The sequence below is a fragment of the Diadema antillarum genome, unplaced genomic scaffold (genome assembly GCF_040938485.1).
Source record: "Diadema antillarum isolate AM-2024a unplaced genomic scaffold, OU_Dant_1.0 seq00001586_RagTag, whole genome shotgun sequence".
In the NCBI taxonomy this organism is placed as follows: Eukaryota; Metazoa; Echinodermata; class Echinoidea; order Diadematoida; family Diadematidae; genus Diadema; species Diadema antillarum.
In genome coordinates, this window is record NW_027272303.1 from 80,975 (window position 1) to 105,593 (window position 24,619).

Below are 24,619 nucleotides of genomic sequence, written 5' to 3' on the forward strand. Positions count from 1 at the left end.
CCGGAGGACGTGGCGCCGCGCATTGCCAAGCAAGCTCCGACCATGGAGTTATACAACGACTTTAATACTGCGGTCGTTTTTAATTGGGATGTGCATTTGATACACTCTTAAAAAGAATAGGGTAGATCAACATTTTTAAAACGCTGTCACTCCTCGCCCCTTTTAAAACGCTGAGTTACCCTTTTCTTTTTAAGAGTGTAGATATGAGCATGTCTCCCATTATTTATGATTTTCATTCTTTCCTCGGTGTGCTTACACTTTTTATTTTGTTATTTAAATCTGATTTGCAGAAAAAAAAAACAACAACCACCAAACAATCCTGAGGCCTCTGTGGCTTGAGGCACAAGATTTTATATCAAGTTCAGTTGACTTACTTACCATTCGCGTTCCAATGTGCGTCTTGCGGAGTTAGAGCGTCCTTGAATAATTGCTGGCAGCTGACGCCAGGCCAGCTAAGTCAAGGATAGGATTGTACGTATACGGCGATGGCGATGTTGCTTAGAGCGTTTTCTGGCAAGATGGATGAGTGTGAATCTATAAAATTTCTCCTTTTCTACTCATTCTAGGTGCTGCCTGTCCATCACTGCAAACTTGCTCAGACCTTAATAGAATGCGGAGAACATCAAAATATATCTGCTTGTCTTCACTACGTACGATGTCACCGTGGCATGCACATTTATATACAGTACCCTATATATTCGCCTTCCGGAGTAGACATAATATACTTCGTGTTCCTTTCTCTCTCCGCCGCTGTGCCGCTGATAATGCAGAACAGTAGTATATTTTAGTAACATAGAAAGTCATAGATTTACATAAAGAGTTCTTAGTTACTTTTAAAATAATATTTTTAGTTTACATTACTTATTTTCATTAAGATTGTGAAATCATAATTCCACTATTATTTTATTGAAAACTTATTCAGACTAAATATTTTGAACGAGGTTGCAATCACCATGGTTTCATTGGGTAAGCAACCTGTGTGATTGACGTTGGTGTGTAGATTCTATGCGGCAACGCACTGTGCATGCACTGTACGTACGTCTCAGCAATTCCATCTCAGTACGATGTATTTCAATTAGAAGCATTGCCGTATATTACCTGAAAAGACCGAATCAAAATTGGCGTTTGCAACTAGGTAAAACGCTGCTTGAAGTTAAGGATGTCTGCGGCACAAGCAATGCGGCGACCCCGCCTCCAGCAGACTAGAACACACGACTATTTGTACGGTAAGAAAACATTTTTACTGCAGTTTGAATAGTGGAGTTGAATGTATCAGGTATCGCCACTGCACTGTGAAGCTGTGTGGTATGTTTATGTTATGTGGGATACTGTGTAGATTGTCTGTTAGTTATTAGAACGAAGCTAACTCAGTTAGACAACATTTTCTGTTTGGATTGTTAGGGTTAATGCAGATGTTGATAAGCATACAGATCTCTGCCTGAATTAGACCCTACCTGAATTTTCTACGATGATGCCCAGTGTGGCAGTAGTAAAGTATAGTGAGGTGCCCCCACCTCGTCAGGGCCAGGGGCCGGGCAAGGGCCCTAACATCTAACGTTAGGCCTAGCTAGGTTCTATAACAATAGACCCTGTGTACTAACAGTAAGTAAGAGTAAGATGGCAACAAGCACATTGACCAAAAATGTACGCCCAGGACTGTGTTCAGCACGCTTGAAACTTGGCAGGGTTACCACAACCAAGCAAACTGAGTTAACTGTATAAAAACCGAACAATGTTTTGTGAAAATCTTAAATTTATATCAGGAATATGTGTTTAACAGCCAAGTCCCAAGTATCATCACGGTCACCTGACACCTGCATGCATCTTTTTTTACGTGCTTGCCTTTGTCTATGGGAGCATCACGGTCACCCACACTCGTCTTTTACGTGCTTTGTCTATGGGAGCACGGGGTGATGAGTACGGGCCCCTTCCTTAGCGCACAACTATTCTGCATCATTCGCGTTTGACGATGATAGCTGCAAATTTCTGGTATCGATCAGTAAACTTGTGGTTCTATTGGAGTCTTCACTACAGCATTTTTCCTGTAGATAACCTATGATGTGAGTGGGATTTCATAGAATTTCAGTGACGAAATGTGATTTAAACATGCATAAACAATGTGACGAGGTGCAGGTCACTCAAATATACTACAGTGGCCTAAGTCAAAGACTTGTAATGTTAAAGGCCATTCAAATTATCTAATCGATGCATCTACTGGGCCTGAGAGGACTTCAAAATGAATTGTGATGTTGTTGAAGGATTATTAACAAAATGTTAATGCCTAGACTGTAGACATAAACTACCAGTACATTACAATATGTTTTGATATTAACAATTAAGACCAGATTTTCAATGAAATATATTTTTGACATTGCTTTATCTTCTTTTCTTTTTGCTACCATACACTCAACGTTACTAAACATAAATTCATTTTTCATGTCAGTGAAACTTTGCATTCTTGTTTCCTCAACAGACCCTGTGTATACACTGTCAAGTGAAAGAGACCATGCAAGGGCCACGTTCAGGGCAAACACCAATGTGGAGCGAGTGGTAAGTCAGCAGCGGAATGGCCAGTATCATCTGATAAGGTCAGAAAGACCCAAGCATGAACTACACTGACAGTAGTGACACTTCATATGGGACATATGTATGGGTTATAGACTGTAAACATTCCTTTGCTGAGGAACAACCACATCGAAACACAACAAAACATAAAGATAAATAGATTAAACTGCAGGCAAATACATCCCATTGGCTGGTATTTGAGAGTGTTTAATGTCTGTGACATGACAATGTGTCCACATTATTTATTTAGTGATAGATAAAACAGTCATGACAAGAAAAAAAAAAGATGATCTTGAGTTGAAAGCTTATTTCCATTAATTTGTTTAGCTACAAGTAGATTAAGTTTGTACGGTGTGTGTGTATGTCTTTTTGGAAGCTTGTAAAGATTTTTCGTCATAATTTATGTATGCGTTTTCTATCAATAATTTTGTTTTCATTTATAGAGGGAGACAAACTGAAGAAACTCAAACCTGAATAATCTTATTTTTATAATTTCTTTTTTCAGGGGCGCGTTCCAGCATTTAACACCATGTTTAGCTCCCTGCGCCACTTCCCACGTTTCAACATGCGCCTGGATCCCACAGATCCTGTTCCCCGTTTCATCTCTCGACAGTGGAGGGGCTACTCTGATCAGGCCAGGGAGGCCTTGATCAGATACAAGACGTACGTACAGTATCTAACCCAAGATGAAGATGGACCAGTCCTGTAAAGCCATTAAGTCAATATAATTATACATTTCACAATGTAGCTATAGGCTAAATTGTTACAAACACAGTGCATGTACCAATTGCTTCTTTCGAGATATTCAGTTGCAATGCTGCAAAGTGCAGCATTAGAGAAATTAAAAGAAGTTGATAACAAAGTTAAACTGTATTCTGATGAAGAGTATTTGTTTGTGCATATCGATCAATGCTTGTGCATGTTTTATTCTCATGACCATATTTACTGTATTTCTCAACTCTATTGAGTGCATTAAGCAGCATGCACATCGTAGAAATTTGTATAATGGTATTGTATGACAACTTTATTTTTGATAATCCTTTGTCTTCCTCCAGATTCAACTATGCCCCTGACTTGCAGGTGCCGTCCGTTCATCACGCAGATGCCAAGGTCGGGGGTCAGAATCGCTACAAGTACTTCCGGCGTCCCATCATTCCATTCCTGCAGCAGGTGCCACCAGAGTTTGTCATGGATAACTCGTAAGTGACTGAAAAGGCAATTTGTTTTTAAAGTTGCATAGCTGTTGAACAGTTTTCTCAGGGTCTCAATGTTTGAGTAGTTTTGATGGAATTTGTGCTGTGACAGTGAGCATGAATGCAAGTGAGTTGTCTGTTTTGGGCAGATTTCACTAGTTGTTATATTGATTGTGCATAGTTTTTGATGTCTAAAAGCTCATGGTACATCTACAGAGCCCTCTACATAATTTCTTCTATGAGTTCATCGTAGTAAGATCTAGAGATGTGATTTCTCTTAGTTCCTAAGAAAGCAATTAGGGATGAGAGTTGATGAAACCGATTGAGTATAAACATCTGCCCATTCTCACCTATTTGTTATATTAAAACTAATTCGCTAGATCTGACACATGCAGGCAGATACTCATACTCATCTAACACCTGATATTGCAAATAAAACCGGAGAGGGCGTGTTTCATCAGAGATCTCTGGTTTTCTGTTAATCTGATGACAGGCTTGCCAGGGTAGGGCAGGCCGACCAAGTGATCCAGGAGCGAGCCCCCACCCCTCCCTACCGCACCATTGAAATCCAGACGGACTACAGAGAGAGCGAGACCCAGACCGATCCCTACACACCGGAATATGTGGTCCGACCAGGATCCCAACCAGAACTCCTCACACTGGCAACACTCTCGTTTGGTGAGGAGAAGTTTATTTGTGCTTTTTAGGTCCATACACAACTATTCAAAGAGTTTTGAAGCAAGTTTTTTTGCTGAGCAAGGTTTTTTTTGGTATGAATGGAGTTTGGGTTCTGTTTATCAGGCCTGTGTTGATGTGTCATCTATGCAAATAAACATTGGCTTGTTATTTGTTTATATTCTGCAAGCTGTTCAATTACAGAGACATGTTGATATTAAGCAGTTGTGTTCATTCCACCTAGCAAACATCTGTTTCATTATTTTCTAAGATTTCTGAAAGCATTCATAGGAAATCTATCAAAGACAAAGTCTGTAGTAAGGCTTTTAAGTTTGCAAGTCTATCAAAATGTCTATTTGGTGGCCATGTAAGCCTGCAGGTGTTTTGCAATGTAGTATGTGAAAGAAGCCCTCAGGTATAGACATCAAGTAGGCATGTTGACTTTTCCAAAGATTTTTACATCAAATGCTCTTTTACATCAGATATTTTTACATCTTGGTTTGGCAGAAAATTGCCATACAAGAAGGTCATCGCTTGCAGTGGATGATAACTATTCAATTACTTTACTGTGGTTAAGTTATTAGGGTAATTAAAAGTGACTCCTTTTTTTATCAATGTATGCCGTTCAACATATGCCCCCTTCCTCCTTCAACATGACCCCCAACAGGACACGGCCTGCCGGCGGGCCTGGCGGAGGTGGAGATGATCGAGAGGGCGAGGGCCAAGCGGGCGTGGGAGGCCACCCTGCCCCCGCTCAATGACGTCAGCCAGCTGGAGAAGCGGAAGAAGATGATGGACGAGATGGAGAGGAAGGAATGGGCTCTCAGGGAACAGGAAATTGAGAAGTAAGATCACCATCCACACCTCTTACCCTCTTTACTGTAAACATCAATATTTTCGTGTGATTAACCCATTCCATTCGGGAACCTGGTGGCCTGTGTATTAAGTCTATGAGCATTTCAGAATTCAGTATGGAATGGGTAATTTTTCGCACTGGGCAGCTCTGGAACATATTTGCGGGTTTTTAATTTTGTGATGTGCTATTGTCCAACAATGAAACAGATAAGATTGCGAAGATATTTTTTGTCGGTTTTAGAATTCGTGCTAGCCAAAAATAGCGTGAAATATGAGGAAATTAATCTACCGCGAAAATTTCTGCATTTTCAGTACTTGGTATGGTCATGAGTGTGATGGTGCCAGATTTTGCACGAGGCGAAAGATTGAAGTGTTCTATTCAACGAGGTGAAGCCGAGTTTTATACTGCGCCTCATCTTGCACTGAGTGCAAAAATCTTTTCCTTTGCACGAGTAAAGACCATACACTATTTGTTTTATGATACAACACTTCTGACGTCAACAGATGTGATCCACACTGATTCTTGAATGTACGATTACCATCTGGACCTCATACCCTCTTTACTCCAATACCCTACAATACTCCTTGTGTATTTTGATAGTCTTGTTATTACTTTCCTTTTTTAATAAAAGTAATACTTACTTTTTAATAGTCTTGTTATAACGGGGGGGGGGGGGGGGGGGCATTATGGCACCTCCCACCCAGTTTTTGGCCATGGATCACCCGATTGCCTCAAAAATGGGCATGAGGGTAGAGGATGAAATAGCCTACATAGGTATATGGCTGAATTTACGAAAATCCTTTTCCTTTATTTCATATAAATTAGTTTATGCTCTTTTATGTGAGAAATCATATCTTTGGTTATTTCTCACTGAATAAAGCTTAAGAAATAGCAATTCTTTTGTACAAATGTTTTTTATAACTTCCTCAAAGAAAATGGTAGATTGTAATTTTTTCATATGTATTTTATTTTTCCTATCCTCTCATGTATTTCCGTGAGCTTTTCAACCTTTTTGTTTTTATTAGCTTATTTTGAGGTTTATTCTGCGAGTAAAAAGAAGATGCCATGCCTTCAAGATAGGTTTGTGACAAGAAATACACTTCTGGTCATATGTTTCCCAGTGACTTGATGCTTGAGGAAATTCCTTACACGAGCGTTACCTGGCATGTGTTAAACAAAGTCATCTGTTCATGCATTGAGGCATTACAGGAGTAGTGTAACTGTACTTAACCCGTTGAGGACGGTTTGAATTTGCTACAACACGCATTTCCCGTAGACACCTGCCCAGTATACTCGGGACTCGTCTTCAACAGGTTATGGTGCTCTCACTTCATACATGAAGAACTGACTGTCCAAAGATCGATGTGAGCTTGATTTGACTTTGATTGACCCCCCCGTCCCAGGTTGCAAGAGGCCAGACTACAGCTCTTGCAGAAGATCCTGAGGGAGAGGGAGGAGAACCACGCCAAGCTGAGTGCCAAGCGGCTGGACAAACTCTGGGCCAAGAAGCAACAGGAACGGGAGCGCAAAGTGGCCTGGATCCGCAAGGAGCACATCAAAGGTACCTCCTGGCTGGGGATACTGTACGCGCCAAATATTTTGTGAGGTCTTTATTTTCGCGAACTTGGCGAGTCAGGTGATTTTGCAAATTTAAAGCGTGCAAAAATATTGACTCTGATCCCAACATGAATGTAATGTGTGTGCACGCATACATTTCTTCATTCAGTACTGTACTCGCAGGGTGAAAATCCAATTGAATTCCCATTGAAAATCCCAATGGAAGATCCCAAATGAATACCAATTGGCAACTGGAAAGTACACGGAAAGTGAAACAATTGGTTCCAATTGAGACCAATTGGCAATTGGTCCCCATTGAAACCAATTGGTCCCAATTGGAACCAATTGGCCAATTGGTCCCAATTGGAACCAATTGGCAATTGGAACCAATTGGAACCAATTGGCAATTGGTCCCAATTGAAACCAATTGGCAATTGGTCCCCATTGGAACCAATTGGCAACTGGTCCCAATTGAAACCAATTAGCAGCTGTTCCCCATTGAAACCATTAGGAAGTCAACTGGTCCCAAATAATGATAAAAACTTAGCACCACAGAATCCAGCAGTTATTCCCGCAAAATGCAGAAAGTAATGAAACAAGGTGTACAGTATAGACCCTCTTGGCATTCTGGTGGGAGTAAGAGAGGAACAAAGCGTCCCCTCTTTCCACTGATTTTGATGACTTTTAGATTTTCTCTCAGTTTTTTCTAAAGGGAGGAAAGGTGCTCTGCAAATTCATCAATCTGTGTCTCATGATGATCATCTATTCTATCCAACGTGATCCTCAAAACTTCTCGCGGTCTCCTTTTATTGAACAGAAGAAGTCTCACTTCCACCACCTGCTGAAGACGCCTGTATGATTCATAGTTCACATCCATTGACTCACCGTTGTTTGCTTGGTCTTTCATAATGTTCTCAATCTTCTGCACACTACATGTGACCTCTTTGGTCAGGTAATTTGCAACTTTTTGCAAATCAGCAGTTTTGGGAACATTCACCCTCTTCTTACGCCTTCTGTCATGCAAGGTCCTGTGGGCATTTGAGGAGATCTTGACTTTCCACTCTGTCTCCATCAACTCCAAGAATTTGCTAGCCTCCTTTTCTTCCACTTCACTAATGTTGGAATCAATGGTTCCATCATACTGTCTGACTACCTTTCCTCGCTTTATCTTTTCCAGCCACCCCAGATCATTTCCAGCTCTTATTGCAGTGGATGGGTTGTCTAGTTTCCCACCAGTCAGATCATCTGCATCTTCTATCTGACCTGCCACTTCCTCCACCGCTTGTACCATCACATCAGATTTTGAAGGCTTGATGAAGTCATTCATCATTTTTCCTCCTTCTGGATCCAGGATCCTTAATTGTCCAAGAATCCTACCTGCAAGTCTCATTTTTTCGCTGGATTGTGACCTCCTATCATACTGCCTTCGTAGAACCTGGCAACCCAGTTCTAATATGATGATGATGAAATAATGATGATGATGAAACAGCATTTGTATGGCGCCATTTATCTGTTAGAAACATTCAAAGGCGCCCAGCTCCCAAAAAGTGTCACACATCATTCACAAAGTTGCCGGAAAAGATGAGTCTTCAGTGCAGACTTGAATGTATTGAGGCTGCTGCAATTCCAAAGCTGAACTGGTAGCGAGTTCCACAGACGTGGTGCAACAGAGGAGAAGGCTCTATCCCCATACATCTTTAGGCGAGTATTGGGAACATGGAGTGTCAGTCCAGTACAACGTAGCCCTGGTCATGGCTGACGTACACTGATAAGCTCAGACACGTAGCCAGGAGACAAGTTATGGAGAGCCTTATAAGCAAGCAGTAAGATCTTATACTGTACTCTGCGTTGCACTGGCAGCCAGTGAAGCTCACGAAGTATTGGAGAGATATGGTCAGACTTCTTGGTGCCGGTAAGAAGGCGCGCAGCCGCATTCTGTACAGCCTGGAGGCGTTTGATTGATGTTAGTGGCAGGCCAGCATAGAGACAGTTGCAGAAATCCAGTCTAGATGATATCAGGGCATGGATGATACTTTCTGCAGCACCTCATGGATCATTTTGCACTATGTTGAGAACATCATCGTCATGCATGGTTGATAGCACCATCCTCTCTAGAAAGTACATGTCTGTACCTTTCTCTGACATGTGTTTGCCCATGAGAATGCTACTCTCCAGTTGAATGCCTTTTCTCCTGGAAACGTTGTTGCCTTCAGTGTACTTGTCTTGAGCGATACATCGATACTTGGCATGACGCCACAAATCCGTCTTCAGAATTGCTCCACAATTGTGAATTTAACCGCTCACGAAATTGTTGGGAAGTCCCGATTTAAAAAAAAAAAAAGATAGACTCGCTACATATATGGCATATACAGTACTTCGGAGATAACCTTCATCACTCAACCGATGCCCCATTCCCATATCTGACTCTTTTTGTGCCATGGTGTAGAAACCCCCTGTGTGCCACATTACTTTGAGACTGCAACACATGAGCATTTGGGAAAAAACTTTCTGATTTCCAAAGTCATGTAACATTTTACAGAAGCATTTATGCCAGAAATATTGGATAAACAGTTGTTACCTGCTTTGTGTGTGTGTGTGTGTGTGTGTGTCTACAAATTGTTGTTGTTGTTGTTGTTGTTTTTTCAGACATAGAAATGATAGTAGTTCCGGAAACAAAGCAAGCAGAGAATCTTGAGTATATAAATAAATCAAGATTTTGGAAGTGAAGGAGGTAGAAAGGTTGGAAAGGAGGAAGAAAGGAAGGATGGACTAAAAGAGAGGCAGGGATGAAGGAAGGAGAGAGTTTTTTTTTTTCTTCCTGCAATGGATTTCGAGATCTGCATTTCATGACGTCAAGAGTGGCTGATCAGGGAATAATTTTCCTGGTATTGCATCGCAATTTGCTATGTATGTCCTATACCTCATCTTTTGTGTAGCAGTTTCCTTCCATAGATGTGTGCAGAATACCATTTGAAATGATATAATATTCATCAGCCGAAATTGCTAATCAATTCGAATTGAAAAATTAGTCCCCTACTGATATCTCCTGTGCCTCACCACTCTCTGCAGCTATCCGCAAACTGACAGAGAAGAGGAGGAAGGTGGAGGGTAAGCTGGAGAGGAGGGACATCACAAAGGACTACTCAGCCTTCGCTTCCGAGGCCTACGCCCCAATGACCAGGCACGGAGTCTTCCTCGACAAGGGGTCCGAGCAGTATGTGGTCAAGAGCAAGTACATCTCCACTTATCAAGGTAAGTCTACTGTAAAACATGGTATATTTGCGGCATGAAATTTTCACGAACTGGAGCCGATAGCCTTATCCCTGGCATGAAATTTTCGCAAATTGCCACTGGCATTCTAATCATATGGTGTATAGACAAGAACTTTTGTGCACATTTCAATTTCGTGAATCTTGGCGCTCATGAAGTTCGCGAAATTAAAATGCACGCGAACATTCTTTGTTTGACAGTAATTTGCACAACAGCAACACACATACACTGTACAGACATGCACACATACCCACACATAGACATGGTATGGCATTCACATACACACTCGCAGACACAGTGACCATGCTCGTGAATAATGCAAGCACCTGCTTACTTTCCTCTGTAAGTGGTGGTTCTTGAAGTCTTTTCAACTTGGTTTGAAATGTAGGAGAGATATCTGGACAAGTTTTTTTCCTGTCAAGCTAAAAACTAGTGTGGTAAACCAAAACTTTGGTTATCATGGCCCCAAATTATAATACTAGTAATAACATTCAGTGGAAGTCCCTAAGAACCAAATACTTTTCTATGTTCGTCAGAAAAATGTGTTTGTAATTCCTAATGATTCCTTCCATACAATCATGTGTTTTCTGAAAGGTATATGATTTACGTGACATCAAATATTCATTCATTCATTTTAATTCAGTATGAATGTATGCTTTATATAAAAAAAGGTTCACTCTGAGGTGACCATTGTATGTGTGAGAAGGGAGGCAAGTATAAAAGAGAGAATCTCTGCAATCATGTTGTTCCTGCCTTTGTCCTCCCTGCCTGCAGGCTTACTCGAGTTGGAGAACTCGCTACCAGACTTTGTCACCCAGCCGAGGGTGATTGCCCCCAAACCCAAGTCGTCCGGCAAGTCAGGATTTATCAAGCGGCAGCAGCGTCGGCAGAATGAGCTCAATGAGATCTACAAAGGTGAGGTGGCTTAAAGGGGAAAACCCGGTTTTCTTACCTGTGGATGGATTTTGTCTTATGCTGTTGTTATTTGAAATGTCTTTCCTATTGCCAGCCGGTAAGATGATATTTGACACTCAAAGCACAAGTAAGAGAGTGCTGGTTTGAGTTTGTGCAATGAATGAATTCTTTGACACTACAGTGTGAAATTGAGAACAGGTACTGGTAAGAATACATTATTTTTTTTTCTTCAGGGGGGAGGGGGGATGCACATGCATAGTATAACAGCATTTCTATGGAAAGTCACTGAAAAGAAAATTAACCAGTAGACTTCATTGGTATAACATTCCTTGCTTGGAAATGTCTGCAAAGGAATTATTTTGTATCAGAATTAAAAATGACCTTTATCTCTTTTTGGGACAAGGATATTCAAGGTGGTCCTGTCTTGTGATAGGATCTTGTCATTTGCAGATATGATATAGTGATGTTGTGAACCTATGTTTGATCTCTCATGTTACATTTAGCTGCCCCTTGAAAAACAAAAACAAAAACAAGGATGTCTGAGTAATTCTTGTGCTGTGATACATGAAAAAATTTGATGCTTTACTTACCAAGTGCTGTCTTCAAAAGTTTAAATTGTGTTTTGTCACAGAAATCCAATCTTTACAATGCATTTTCTTATTGTTTATTTGGGTTTTTTTTTTTGCCAGGCATCAAGAACCAGAAGAAGAAAGGTGTTGAGCCACCCAAACCACTCAAGTTCCTGCAGAAAATTGAGAAACCCATTCCCAGGCCACCCACACCCTCCGTGGAGGTTCCAGATCTGGTGAGCACTCCCAACTCAGATAGTATTCTTAATTGGCTTTGATAAGATGGATCTAATTGGGACATCATTTGTTTCTTTGAAGAAGAAGGGCTTTGCCATTTCAGGAAGTGCGTGGAATTGAATGACTTCAGCAATTCAGCTAACAGCTTGTGAGACATATAAATGGAAGATTCTAACAAGATCAGCATGGCAGCTGTTTGAAGATGGAAGCATTGGCAATTGCATTTCTGACATGAATTTTCAAGGAAAGCAGTACCTAGTTGAAACAGAAGCTTGTTGTTTACCTGAATGTTTAGTTCTCTCTATTTATTTGTTTCTTCTCCTTCTCTGTTTTCTCCTTTGTTTTCAGGCCGAAGAGGAGAAGGAGTTAGCTATCATCTTCCTACAACAAGTGATCAGAGGTCGAGCCATCCAGAATATGGTAGGTGGATTTCTAACCAGTCTTTGCAGCCGGTATCATTCCTGTCATTACAGGGACTTTTAGATGTTAATTCAGAGTTTGTGTGTCCCTGTTGCAACCCTGAAAATTGGATTCCTTTCATAAACTGGTTTATTGTACAAGTTGGTACTTCAGACCTTTCCTCAAAAATGATAAAACTTGACAACTTCTTCATGAAGGAGGGGGAAACAATATCATTGATTTCCAGTGAATTTATTTTGACCTTGAAAAAATTACAACTGTTGTTCTTGATAAATAAGGGGAGAGTATTCTGAGATGAACATGAGTTTTTTTTCTGGATCAAAGCCACTAAGCCCCATAGCAAAAATGCAAACAACTGTGTTTAAACTGGTCTGCCCCTCCCTGGCTTCCTTTATAGATGTTTGAAGGGAAGGAGAAGCGGCAGGAACTGATCAATGAACTGAGGAGCACCCACGCCCTCCAGGAGGCCGAGCAGCAGATGAAGAAACAGGAGAAGCAGGCTACCCTCAACATCCAGCGTCAGAGGCAGATGCACGACCACCGGGTGAGAGAAAACATGATGCTTTCCCTGTTTGGAGTTACTTCGTGCAGTTCGCTGGTTCTTTCAAATGCTTAGACAGCAGCATTTCCAGGAAGGAGCGAATTGCTTGTACTCTCTGTATGCAGTTTGCCGTTATTATCGGTTTCTGATAGAGCAGCACCTCTGAGAAGCTGGACATTATTTGTACTCTTTCTGAAAAATAAGTTTGTGCACTCATCATCATAGTCTCTTTATGCAGTTTGTGGTTCCTTCAATTGCTTATGTAGCAACATCTCTGAGTAAGCAGCTGATAGCCTGCTCTCACTTTGAAAAAGTTTGTTTGTGCAGCCCTTGCTGTTAGGGCTGCCGCATGCATTTGCCAGTTCTTTCAGTTGTTTAGACAGCAACTTGTCTAGGAAGCAGCAAATAACTTGTACTCTTTGTTAAAATGATTGTGTGATATGTCTCTCTGACATTTGTAGTAGCGTTTCTTAAAACTGAGCTAATCACTTCAACGTTTGTCATATGAATAACGACAATTTACCGAAGGGTTTTAATGAGTCGCTACAGTAAGGAATACATAATGACATGCTTTATCTTCTGTATACTCCATATATTTCTTGTGTTGAGTGCCATTCACAAGTTTTACACTACGTGAAAGTATTATCTTTGGCCCAAACATGAATGCAATGTGTATGCATTATTTTCTGTCCGTTACTGTACTCCACATTCACAAATTCAACCACTTTAGAAATTGTTGGAAATTCTAAGGAGCAAAAGAATAGACTCACTAAATATTACTTTAATATGATTTTAGTGGGGATGGGAAGACAAACTGGTCTACCTCAAGTCCACATCCTGTGCTTGCTATGCAAAGAAGAGAGTTTGGATAGAGGCATGTCATCTTCTATTATGTTCCTAGAATAAGGGTGCATGTAGAGAATGTGTACGATTGTGACTCCAGCCATTATGAATGATGCATTTCTGTTGGTGTCGTCTCAGGAATCGTTCATAGACGAGTCGCTGTCGAGGCTGGAGGGCGCCGCCATTGGCGACATGCTGGACTTCCTGAGCAAGGAGCTGGTGCGTCTGCAGGAGGAGAGGCGGATCCACGCCTTCGCCATGCTGGCGGAGCGCCGCCGCCGCGTCAGGGAGGCAGAGGAGTCCGGCAGGAGGCAGGTGGAGGAGAGACGGAGACGGGAGGAGGATGAGCTATTCAAGCAGGTGGGTGGAACACCCCCCTTCACCCCTTCACCCTTTACTTGCTCCTCCAAGAGGGTGGAAAGCACCCCCCCCCCCCCTTTACTCGCTCCACCAGAAGGGGCTGTGATCATTGTCACTAACTACATCCTGCCTCATTCTTCCCTTGACAACATCCACAAACATCTCTCTGTTAAGGAAATTGAAACCCAAATATAGATCTGGATTGCGGGAATGCAGCAATATGAGGAGAGCACACCAGCAAAGTTTGAGGAGAATCAGACGATCCATTAAAACTACAAGATTGGTCACATGATGAGTGTCATTATCATTATTTGATTAGGATGCATATCACCATTTTATGATGTTTGTTCTTGACTGGTGTACCCGACCATAGAGGTTTCTAAAAGTTTTCTATAGACCCCATTCATACAGACAATAGTGGTATGTCGTCACAGATGCCCTGTTGAATGAAAGTTTACTCAATGTGTGATACACATGGATATCATGTATATTAATTTTAGGTATATGATGGCAAGGCTGCACACTGGCACTGCATGGTCCTACAACGATCCCTGACCAGTAAAAGTTGGCAAGGCTGCACACTGGCACTGGTCTGACGGTCCCTGACCAGTAAAAGTCACTGTCAGACCAGTAACTTTTTCAGGAATGGACCAGTAATATATGGAAAAACTGGGTACCTACTGGTCAGACAGACAGGCCGGACCAGTAGAAAAAAATGGTTAAGTGTGCAGCCGTGATGGTGGATACTTGTGTCTTTACGTGTAAAAATTTAGCTATACAGCTTTGAAATGGACTTGATTCTCTTAGATTTTTGTTTTGCCTCATTGACCACTTCAGCTGGTCAAGGTCAACCAGGACACAGTGGACACCTACCTGGAGGACATCATCCTGACGTCCATGGACCGCACCGCCGATGACCAGGCCAGAGAAGAGATCCAGCACACTGCGGAGCAGGTCAATGAGATGGCCTACTTGTCAGAGGAGAGGTGGGTGACATCCATCTTCACTAATTTCTGCTTTTGAGCATTAACCTGTTGAGGACGAGTCCCGAGTATAATACTCTGGCAGGTGTCTATAGGAAATGGGTGCTGTAGCAAAATCAGCCTGCCCTCAATGGGTTAATTGCAGAAGCTAACAACTAGTAGAGTTGCACAGTCTCTCTGATGATGCAAGAGGCTCACTGAAAGATGAAGAAATCTCTGTGACTTTAAAGTAATATTTGCCCATTTAGAGGCATATAACAAACAAGTGTCTCCCTTTTTACTCTTTGGAATTTTTCTCATTACATACCAGAGTTGGCAGCCCTGTAACAGCATTCAATGACTCTGTATTTCACATTTGTATTAAATTCGCGTTCAACGCCTGGCTTAGAGATGAAGAGAGGATCCAATATACATTAAATATATAAACGTTTCATTGTAGTGAAATGCCATTTGCTGTCAAAACACAATGGACTGACCAGCAAACTTTTATCATTTCAAAACTGCAAAAGATAATATATAAAGTTTGGCATGATTTATAGTAGCTGTAAAGGATGTTATTTGGTTGAAGTAGGAAAGTGATTCATCCGTCTCTTTATTTCTCTCTTGTGTCACATTTTGCAGGGGTCAGCAGCGAGAGACCGTGGCGGAACTGGTCCAGATGTTCCTCCTTCCAGAGGTCCAGAAAATGACCATCAGGGAGCAAGGTGAGCTAGGACCCCAATTGATCCATGTCCACTCTTCTCTGTCCATCCACTTGACCATCCACAAATTCTGTACAGTTGATGGTTTGCAATACAGCTATCATTAGTTTTCCAATTTAGATGGTAATTTGCCAATATTTGACTGTGCGGCACTCCCATAGCTCTGATTCATTATTTGTAATGGTCATGGATCCTACAGGAATATTGTTCATCACAGTGTGATAATGTATCTTGTGTGTGCCTTCGTTAATGTTTTTGTACGTACATTTTTTTATCTCTTCCAATTCTTGCCCTTTGTGTATTTATATTTCTTTTCTTGTCTTTCCTTTTTATTAATGATTTATGATGAACATTAGCCTCTGGGTTATGAATTTCAGGATATGATATTTTTCAATTTGCATATATACATTACATACATACTTATTATACCAATATACGTACATGTATGCAAAGTACAGTCAAACTCGGATACCTCGACATCGGATAAGCCGAATATCACTTACCTCGGGGGCAAAATGAAAGTCCCGATTGTTCCTATGGAGTTTCCGTGTATTAAAATTTGCGTAGCTCGAAAAAGATAACTCGAAGTTCGGTTACCTCGAAGGGAAATCTAATGTCCCGATCTTAATTAACTTATTGTTTTTCCCAGCATGTTGCTCGAATCGAAATTGCAAACATCACTCAGCATCTCCGATTAAGCGCGCGTGGACAGCGAAGACATGTCCAAATGTTTTCACACTCGATTGTAAATATTCTGAGACCGGAACAATCGCGCGCCCAAGAAGAAATACCCGATACACAGCTGACAAGGAAAATCCCCAAACACCTACCAACACACGTACATGGTATGCACATAGCACCCGTGCCAATGGAGTGCTTTACGATAGCACTACGCGCTGCCTCATCATTTGCTTTTCTTTAACCACTGTGTTTTGATTTTTGATCGAGACAGTCATACCGTGCACGTAGATTTCTCAACCGTCGGGGCGCACCTGCTTACGTTGACAGTTATATCTTTGCCATTAATCACGCTCCACTGTCAAAACATCAATCTCCCTCGTAGTGCCTTTTCTTAAACTATTTTTTTTTTGCCTTTCACGAAGTTTACTTCCCCGAGAACGCAAGCACTGAAACTTTTTTTCCAGCAATGCGATTATGAAAATCTGGAAGTATAGGCCGATCACAATGAAGAATAGAATACATAGGGCTCCGCACTAAGTTTTATCGGGCCACCAATATCATAGATTTTTATTTTCTGGTGGTCGAAAGTAAAATCTGGTGACCAAAAAAAAAAATCAGGAAAAACATTAGAAAAACTAAATCGGTCCTACGAAATATAGACAAATTAATATTAAGCATTATTGAAGTGATACAGATGCCCATGTCTAAAACAAATTAATAGAACATTCAATCATCTTACTCTGTGTTTAAACATTTGACAAATAGGTGTAGAGATTATTATAAAAGTTGATGCCCATATATTGAGGAGGTCAAAACTTACGTTTGAAATGAGAAAATGGGAGGATTTGCTGACATTTGTTAGCATCCGACATTTGTTTTAGCATTGTAAAAAGCCGAAAGTTACCGTTATTCATTTTTAAATGTAAAAGCAAACAACCGACATTCATTTTAGAATCTTACGGAGCTGAATACTATCCTAATCCATTTCCAAACGTTAAAGCAAACATCCGCTATTTGTTTTAGCATCTAACTGAGCGGATTAATACCATTAATCATTTCCAAATGATAAAGCAACAATCTGTTATTTATTTTTGCATCTTACGGAGCAGAATATTACCGTTATTCATTTCAAACATCCGACATTTATTTCATTATCGAACGGAGCCGAATGTTACTGCTGTCCACTTCCGAAAGTGAAATGAATCATCTGACAATTATTTTATCATCGCACGGAGCCGAATGTTACTGTTTTTCATTTTTGAACGTCAAGGCAGACATCAGACATTTTGAACCAGGAAAAGTATAGCTGAATGTTAGTGATATTTATTTCGAAATGTACGGTAGCAAATATCCAATATTTTTTTATCATCGTATGGGGCAGAATGTTACTGCTGTTCACTTCCAAATATGCCAAACGTAAAAGCAATCATTCGACATGTATTTTAGCATCTTCCGGAGCTGAATGCTATTGACATTTACTTTCGAACGTAAAAGCACACATCCGGCATTTATTTTATCAGCGTACGGAGTTGAATATTATTGTTATTCACTTCAGAACATCAAGCAAATATTCAACATTTATTTTAGCATCTTCCGGAGCTAAATGTTATTGCAATTTAGTTTCGAGCGTAAAAGCAAACATCCAGCATTTATTTCATCATTGTCAGGAGTTGAATATTATTGTTACTCTTTTCCGAACGTCAAAGCAAACATCAAACATTAATTTTACCATTAAACGCAGCTGAATGTTACTGTTATTCATTTCGAAATTTAAAAGCAAACATCATACAGTTATTTTAGCATCATATGGACATGATGGAGCAGAATATTACTGCTATTTTCTTCCGAACATAAAAACGATCATCTGACATCTATTTTAGCATCTTCCGGAGCCGAATGCTATTGCTATTTACTTTCGAAAGTATAAGGAAACATCCGACATTTATTTAACCATCGTACGGAGTTGAATGTTATTGTTTTTCATTTCCGAACGTCATAGCAAAAATTCGACATTTATTTCAGCGTCTTCCGGAGCCGAATGTTATCCTTATTCATTTCCGAACGCAAAACCAAATATCTAACTTTAGTTTTAGCACCATACGGAGCTGAGTCTTATCGTTATTCATTTCCAAAAGTATGAGCAAACATTCGACATTTATTTTAGTATCATACCGAGTCGAATATTACCGTCATTCATTTCCACAATTAAACGCAAACCTCTGACCTTTATTTTAGCATCTTACGTAGCCGATTGTTACCGCTGTTCATTTTCAAAAGTAAAGGCAAACATCCGACTTTTTTTTTCTTTTTTTGGTGACGCGATCGGGCCACCAAAATCTTTATTTCTGAAATTTTGATTTCATTTCCGATTTTCACTCAATTCATTCATATAAAAGTTGATTCAATTCAAATTGACAAGCATGCAAATAATCAATAGGCACTATAACAGACACCATGTTGAACATCGATAAACGTCGAACATCGATAAACATTGGATGAGTCGAAGAAAATTCGAAGTATGCGTACCTCGAAATTCGCGTACGTCGAACCATTTTCTTCAGTCCCGACGAATTCGAGGTATCCGAGTTTGACTGTACATCTGTTCAAACAAAGCGTCCATACATACATACATACATACATACACGCATACATACATACAAATACATACATACATACATACATACATACATGCATACATACATACATACATACATACATACATCCATACATACATACATACATCCATACATGCACGCATACACACAAACATACATAAATCTGATGAAAAAATACACACATTCCTGCATATATTTACAAGTATTCTTTCTGGTTAAGTGAAGTAAACCTACTTTATGAAACTCTTTCTCTCGCAGTCAAACAAGAGCAGCGGAAACACCTTCTGGCGGCTCACAGCACCATCTTCAAGGAGGCTGAAGGGGTCATTGCCAAGCACTCCAGGCCCCTGGGGACACCTCAGGCTGCTCAAAAACCACCATCAAGACCAGGTAAGACCTGCAGATTATTCAAGAAATCTTACAACTGATTTAAGATAAAATGTAGAGTCTTTACAGATAACATATCGTCTCTGAGGTGACAATCAGACATTGTATCTCAAATTTTGGTTAGAATCACTCTTTGGGATTAAGTTTTAGATAATCAGCTTAGTGATGTCCTGTCCAAATCCTAGGTGTGTTGCCTCCCAAAGAAAGCCACCATGGCATATAGTCAAGGAAAGATGATCCTATTTGTTATACTGCTTTGGTTGCCATGTCTTTTTAGCTCTCCTGAGCATTTTACATTTTTTTTTTTTTTTTTTTAGATACAAGGTTTTGTTGCCCCCAAACTATTTGCCTCTTCATTAAAAAGCATATGCTGTTGAAAGCGGGCAGGAATGTCATTGTCGGTAAATTTACAGATCTCTATCATTGTGTGGACATATTTTGCCAAGAAAAGAAAGAAAGAAAAGACAGCAACTTAATAAGCAATAACAAGGCAAAACAGAAATCTGTGGTCAAAGTGACTTAGTCAGTAGTTATAGGCCTTGGATGACATGACTATAAGACTTCTCGCCATGTATTGACTGCTCTTCATTATTGAGATACACTTAAGCATGTTTTCAAAGATTCTGTTTGTGCATGAGTTTATCCTTGCTCAGTGAAGAAGTCGCTGTTGATCCTACGTAAAAGAGATGGCATCTAATGCAGGAATCCTATGTGAATCTAGGGTTTCATATCTTTAAGTTGTGCCTTGTCCCTACATTTGTGCTTCTGTGCAGATGTCCACACACTGCAGGCCTGCTAATGATCGCTTCATTACTTGAGCACAATAAGGGTATGACTTCACTTACTGGAAAACAAGGAGTGTTTGCATGCATTTTAATTTTGCAAATTATTAGAATACATGCGAAAGTTCTTGTCTATGCTATATGCATTGAAAATGCCAGTGACAATTTGCGAAAATGTCATGCTGCGAAGAAACGGCCGTTGGCTCCAATTTGCGAAAATTTCATGCTGCTGAAATATCGTGCTTTACAGTATCTGGAAGGCATTGTGCTGTTAATGTCATCATGCTAAATTCGTACTGTGCAATTTCACTCTCTACTTTTGCCTTTTATCTAAAGTTATGACCCAAACAGCAAACGGAGACACAACAGACCAAACTGCCTTCTTTGGGGCTAGAAAATTGCTAGTGCATGTGCTTTGAGGGTTACAACTCAACTTGTTCAGTTAATTATGACTTACCAGCTGCTGGAAGGTACAGTTAGTTGAAGGGTGATACCTGTGGCAAACACACACAATACTGTATTAGATTGGAGTCTTGTTCAGTTGTGCTCAGAGGGATTAAAACTTTTTATTGTATTCATACATTTTCTGTGAGTGACGACATGACCTTCTACTGCTGGAAAAAAAAGAAGAAGATCTAGGAAGTGCAGGGCTTCAGGCTGTATGTCTTTTCCTACTAGTGCTATGCAGGAGTTCTCCCTTGTAATGGGGCGTGATGTATGGCTTCGCTGTCTTGGCATTTGTTCATTTTGTAGCTTCTCCCACGCGGCCTGCCCTCACCAAATGTTGCTGTCGTCTTAGATAAAGGAGCAGGGAGCAGAGAACGAAGCCATTTCTCCCTGTTACTGTTAGGAATCGTGCTTGGCAGAACGTGCTCAGGGGTGGCAGTCAGTGTTGTATAGGTTGTTCATGTCAGAAGTGAATGGATGTCCACAACTTTATCTTCAAGAATCGTCCATGATGTGCACTTTTTGAGTGCGCTGGGGCTCAAAGCGTGTTTGATTTGTGTCCTTGCAGCATGTAAATGTAACTTTCCAACACATCTGTGATCTGTATGCACTATTTTCAGCCTCAGCCTCCAAATCCAAGAGGACTCCAACCCCGACGGGAGCCAGCTCGCAGGACCCCGCCCAAGCGACTTCCAAGCCAGGCAGCCGACCGGGCTCGGGCAAGGGTTCCCGACCCAGTAGCGCCAGAAAGGGTTCGGCCGAGGGGTCACAGCGAGGGAGCAGGACAGGCTCTCCCAAGGTAAGAGGACAATAATCTTCGTCTGGCTTGATGTGGCATGCAGTGAATATCGATCTGTACACTACAAGAACTTACGCCCTGTGTAGTCTTTGTCAAAGACTTAGATACGTAATCCCCCCTCTCTCTCAGTCACATCTATCTCCTGTTAAGCCTTCCGAGGCTCACAACTCGCCTGTACTATCTTGAAGAGATTACCAAACAAAGAGACAAATCTCAAGATTCAAATCTGCTCACATCTTATCATTTAACATTCTTTTCTACTCTGCCTTTTCTTCCTATCTTCAGTAATTAGGAAATTGTTTTGCAGTCATGAAAATTAAATGAGCATTCAGAGTACATTTACTATTACATGATAATTTCTCATATGTGAAAATTTCCTACAGTATAAAGGAAAATGAAAGTAAGAAAATATGGCACTTGCATAATATGATTTTTGCAGTAAATGGTGTATTTTGATTCCAATGTGTTGGAACAAGGGGTTTGCCAATATGGGCTTTTAACTCTAACGCAAGATTGCTGTGCAACTTATGTGCAATAATGAGATGAAGTGACTACTAAGTTTCTGTCTAATTGAGTACAAATAAGATAAAACCTTCTCTTTACTTTGCTTTTTGTTTGTATGTACACTGCTGTCATGTTGAACATGTTACACAAATTATGGGACTCTGTTTTGCGTGTGCTTTATTGTGCAGTAATTTGCATAAAATCTACATACTCATGTTTAAAGGGATGGTATAGTTTTGGTTGAGCTGGAGATTCAGATTTTAACTTTTTGCAAGATAATTAGAAACCAATAATATATGAAATATTAAAGAGCATCGATTCAAAAAGAGATTAAATGGTGAGATAAAAAAAAAAACAACAACAAAGTAGCACAAAGTGTTCCTAATAAAAGGTGAGACCCACCTTATATTAGGACCTCTTTGTTTTGGGATATCTCCGTCATTGCAAAACAGATCTTATTCAAGTAAACTTTTAATTCCTTTTAGACTTGATGCTCTTTAATATTTCGTATATTATTGGTTTCTAATTATCTCTCAAAAAGTGAGGGTTTCTTTTCATCTATGTGAGATTCTGTCATTGAAGTGTTTTTCTCTCTGTGTGCTTCACACTATCCCCTAACTTGATTGCCGTGACCTAACAGCCTTCTGGCACTCAACACTAGATATCAACCTCAACACCATTGTTTGTGAGTATCTTCACTTCTGCTATCATGTTGATATACAACTTAATAGGTTATGACTGGCAATAGCAAGAAGTGTTCTTGCGTGAATATAAATTTTCAAAGTATCAAATATTTTCCTCTTTTTTTTTTGTCACAAGTGTCCCTGTTTCAATTTGCAGGGGCGGGACTTGTGGTACTAAATCTATCCCATGTCTTCTGCTAAAGTAGATGTTAACTTAATGAATATGCCTTCTTTTAACTTCTTGAATTAATTTAATGTTTTAATGTGAAACATTCTACCAGCATGCATCATTCTCTATCTGCCCAACATGTGCCAGTGGTATTATTTTAGTGTTCAAGAAATATAACACCTCTGACATTATCCTATTAATTTCTTGTCTAATTTCAAATAATTTTCAGTATAGGATAAATGAAACATAATGATTGCTATATAGATTTCCAAGAGGCACCTAATGAATATTTTGATATGGTAGTGCTTCCTGTATGTGCATCAGGGTCCCGTTGCATAAAACTTTTTTAGCAACCTTAAAAAATTTAGGTTGGGATTTGCCCAACCTGAATTTTTAAAGGTTGCTAATCTAAGAATGTAAAATCCGTTGCATAAAAACTGGTTGGGAGCTTCCAACCGGAATTTTGTGATTTCAACCGGAAAAAAATCCGGTTGGAGTTTTATGCAACGGGCCCCAGGTGTGTAGATGTCCTCTAGGATTAGTAAACGCTTTGCAGAACCAGTAGTAATGTCATTTTGAAAAATAATGCATGATGCAGGTAAAGAAATCACCAGCCACATCACCACAACCCGATCAAGCCACACAACCAAGCATGGACACTGAGGAGCCAGCACCAAGCACGTTGTCACCACCGGCAGCCCCCACGCCGCAGCAAGAGGTGAATGCAGACCAGCAAGAAGCACCGAGTGACGCAGGGAAGGTGCCGGAAGTGAGCGAATCCCAACCGGCCGAGGAACCGAAACCAAACGATGCAGCACCGGCGTTGGCTGCAGAGCCACCGGTCTCCACAGAAGCACCATTGGTGCAGGAGGAAGAGAAACCAGCAACCACAGGTGAGGCAACCACCACCGCAGAGCAGACTGGTGCACCATCAGAACCAGCGAGTGCACCGGTGGATGGTCCACCACCAGTGGGAGACAGCGATGAAGCCGCAGCGGCACCTCCCGATCAAGTTGTGGCGCCTTCAGAGGAGGCGGGGGAACCGACAGAGAAGAAGGAGAAACCAGAGGAGGAACCAGTGGAGGTGACAGCGCCTGAGGCTGGAGAGACAGAAATTCGTCAGAAGGCTGATTCAGCTACTCAGGGAGCAGATTCATAGATATCGACACCCTGAAACTCATTGCAAGTCTTGCTCTAGCAAACCTTCTGCAACCAAAGCTCCACATTAAGCTCAGCATAAGTATACATCGTATTTGATATTTTACCATGCAAAATGAACTATATACAGAATCTGTAAGTCACAGTAAAGTTCTACTCCTTGTCTCCATCGGTCATCCTGTAAAATTTGAAAAAAAAGTAGATGAAAACTCAAGACTAAACAGACTTTCCATACTCAGTCAGTACATTGTTAATCGTGAATGTTTTGATTTTGTTGAATCACTTTATATTGTATTTGTGTTATTGTAAACTAGCAGATAAAAGAAGAGGTGCAATTGCTAATTAGGAAAAAAAAAGTGTACGGCTTGGGCATGCCATAGGGTCAATTTGATATGAGCACTTGAATGTTGTATTAGAGGGATGTGGGGTGCTAGAAAGAGAGAAAGAATAATTGAAATAGAGACATTGAGAGGGAGAGAGATAGAGATAGAGATAGGGAGAGATAGAGATAGGGAGAGATAGAGATAGGGAGAGATAGAGATAGGGAGAGATAGGGAGAGAGAATGATAAAGGGAGAGAAAGAGACATATATATAGAGAGAGAGAGATTGGGAGGGGAGTTAGAAACATATAAGATAGCACTGGCTGTCACAGTGAATGTGTGCACTGATTGTCCTTCCCGTCCTTGTGTTCAAATCACCGTGTACAGT

The 24,619-nt window shown here is 40.6% G+C and overlaps 1 protein-coding gene across 1 annotated transcript; it reads left to right on the forward strand.

The window, feature by feature from the left end:
• Window positions 1–1,103: 1,103 nt before the first annotated feature.
• On the forward strand, window positions 1,104–23,911 carry LOC139710913 (cilia- and flagella-associated protein 91-like). The gene is made up of 18 exons (XM_071622833.1): window positions 1,104–1,226; window positions 2,474–2,550; window positions 3,071–3,228; window positions 3,621–3,764; window positions 4,252–4,436; window positions 5,101–5,278; window positions 6,693–6,850; window positions 9,916–10,098; window positions 10,891–11,031; window positions 11,721–11,836; window positions 12,186–12,257; window positions 12,655–12,801; window positions 13,780–14,001; window positions 14,839–14,987; window positions 15,606–15,688; window positions 19,240–19,371; window positions 21,218–21,396; window positions 23,351–23,911. The coding sequence occupies exons 1-18, from the start codon at window positions 1,160–1,162 to the stop codon at window positions 23,909–23,911; spliced, it is 2,952 nt and encodes a 983-aa protein (XP_071478934.1). The 5' UTR covers window positions 1,104–1,159.
• Window positions 23,912–24,619: the final 708 nt, after the last annotated feature.

Coding starts and splice junctions, on each gene's coding strand:
- LOC139710913 (XM_071622833.1), top strand. CDS start 1,160: ATGTCTGCGGCACAAGCAATGCGGCGACCCCGCCTCCAGCAGACTAGA. Junction 4,437..5,100: donor ACTGGCAACACTCTCGTTTG/GTGAGGAGAAGT, acceptor GACCCCCAACAG/GACACGGCCTGCCGGCGGGC. Junction 21,397..23,350: donor GCAGGACAGGCTCTCCCAAG/GTAAGAGGACAA, acceptor TGCATGATGCAG/GTAAAGAAATCACCAGCCAC.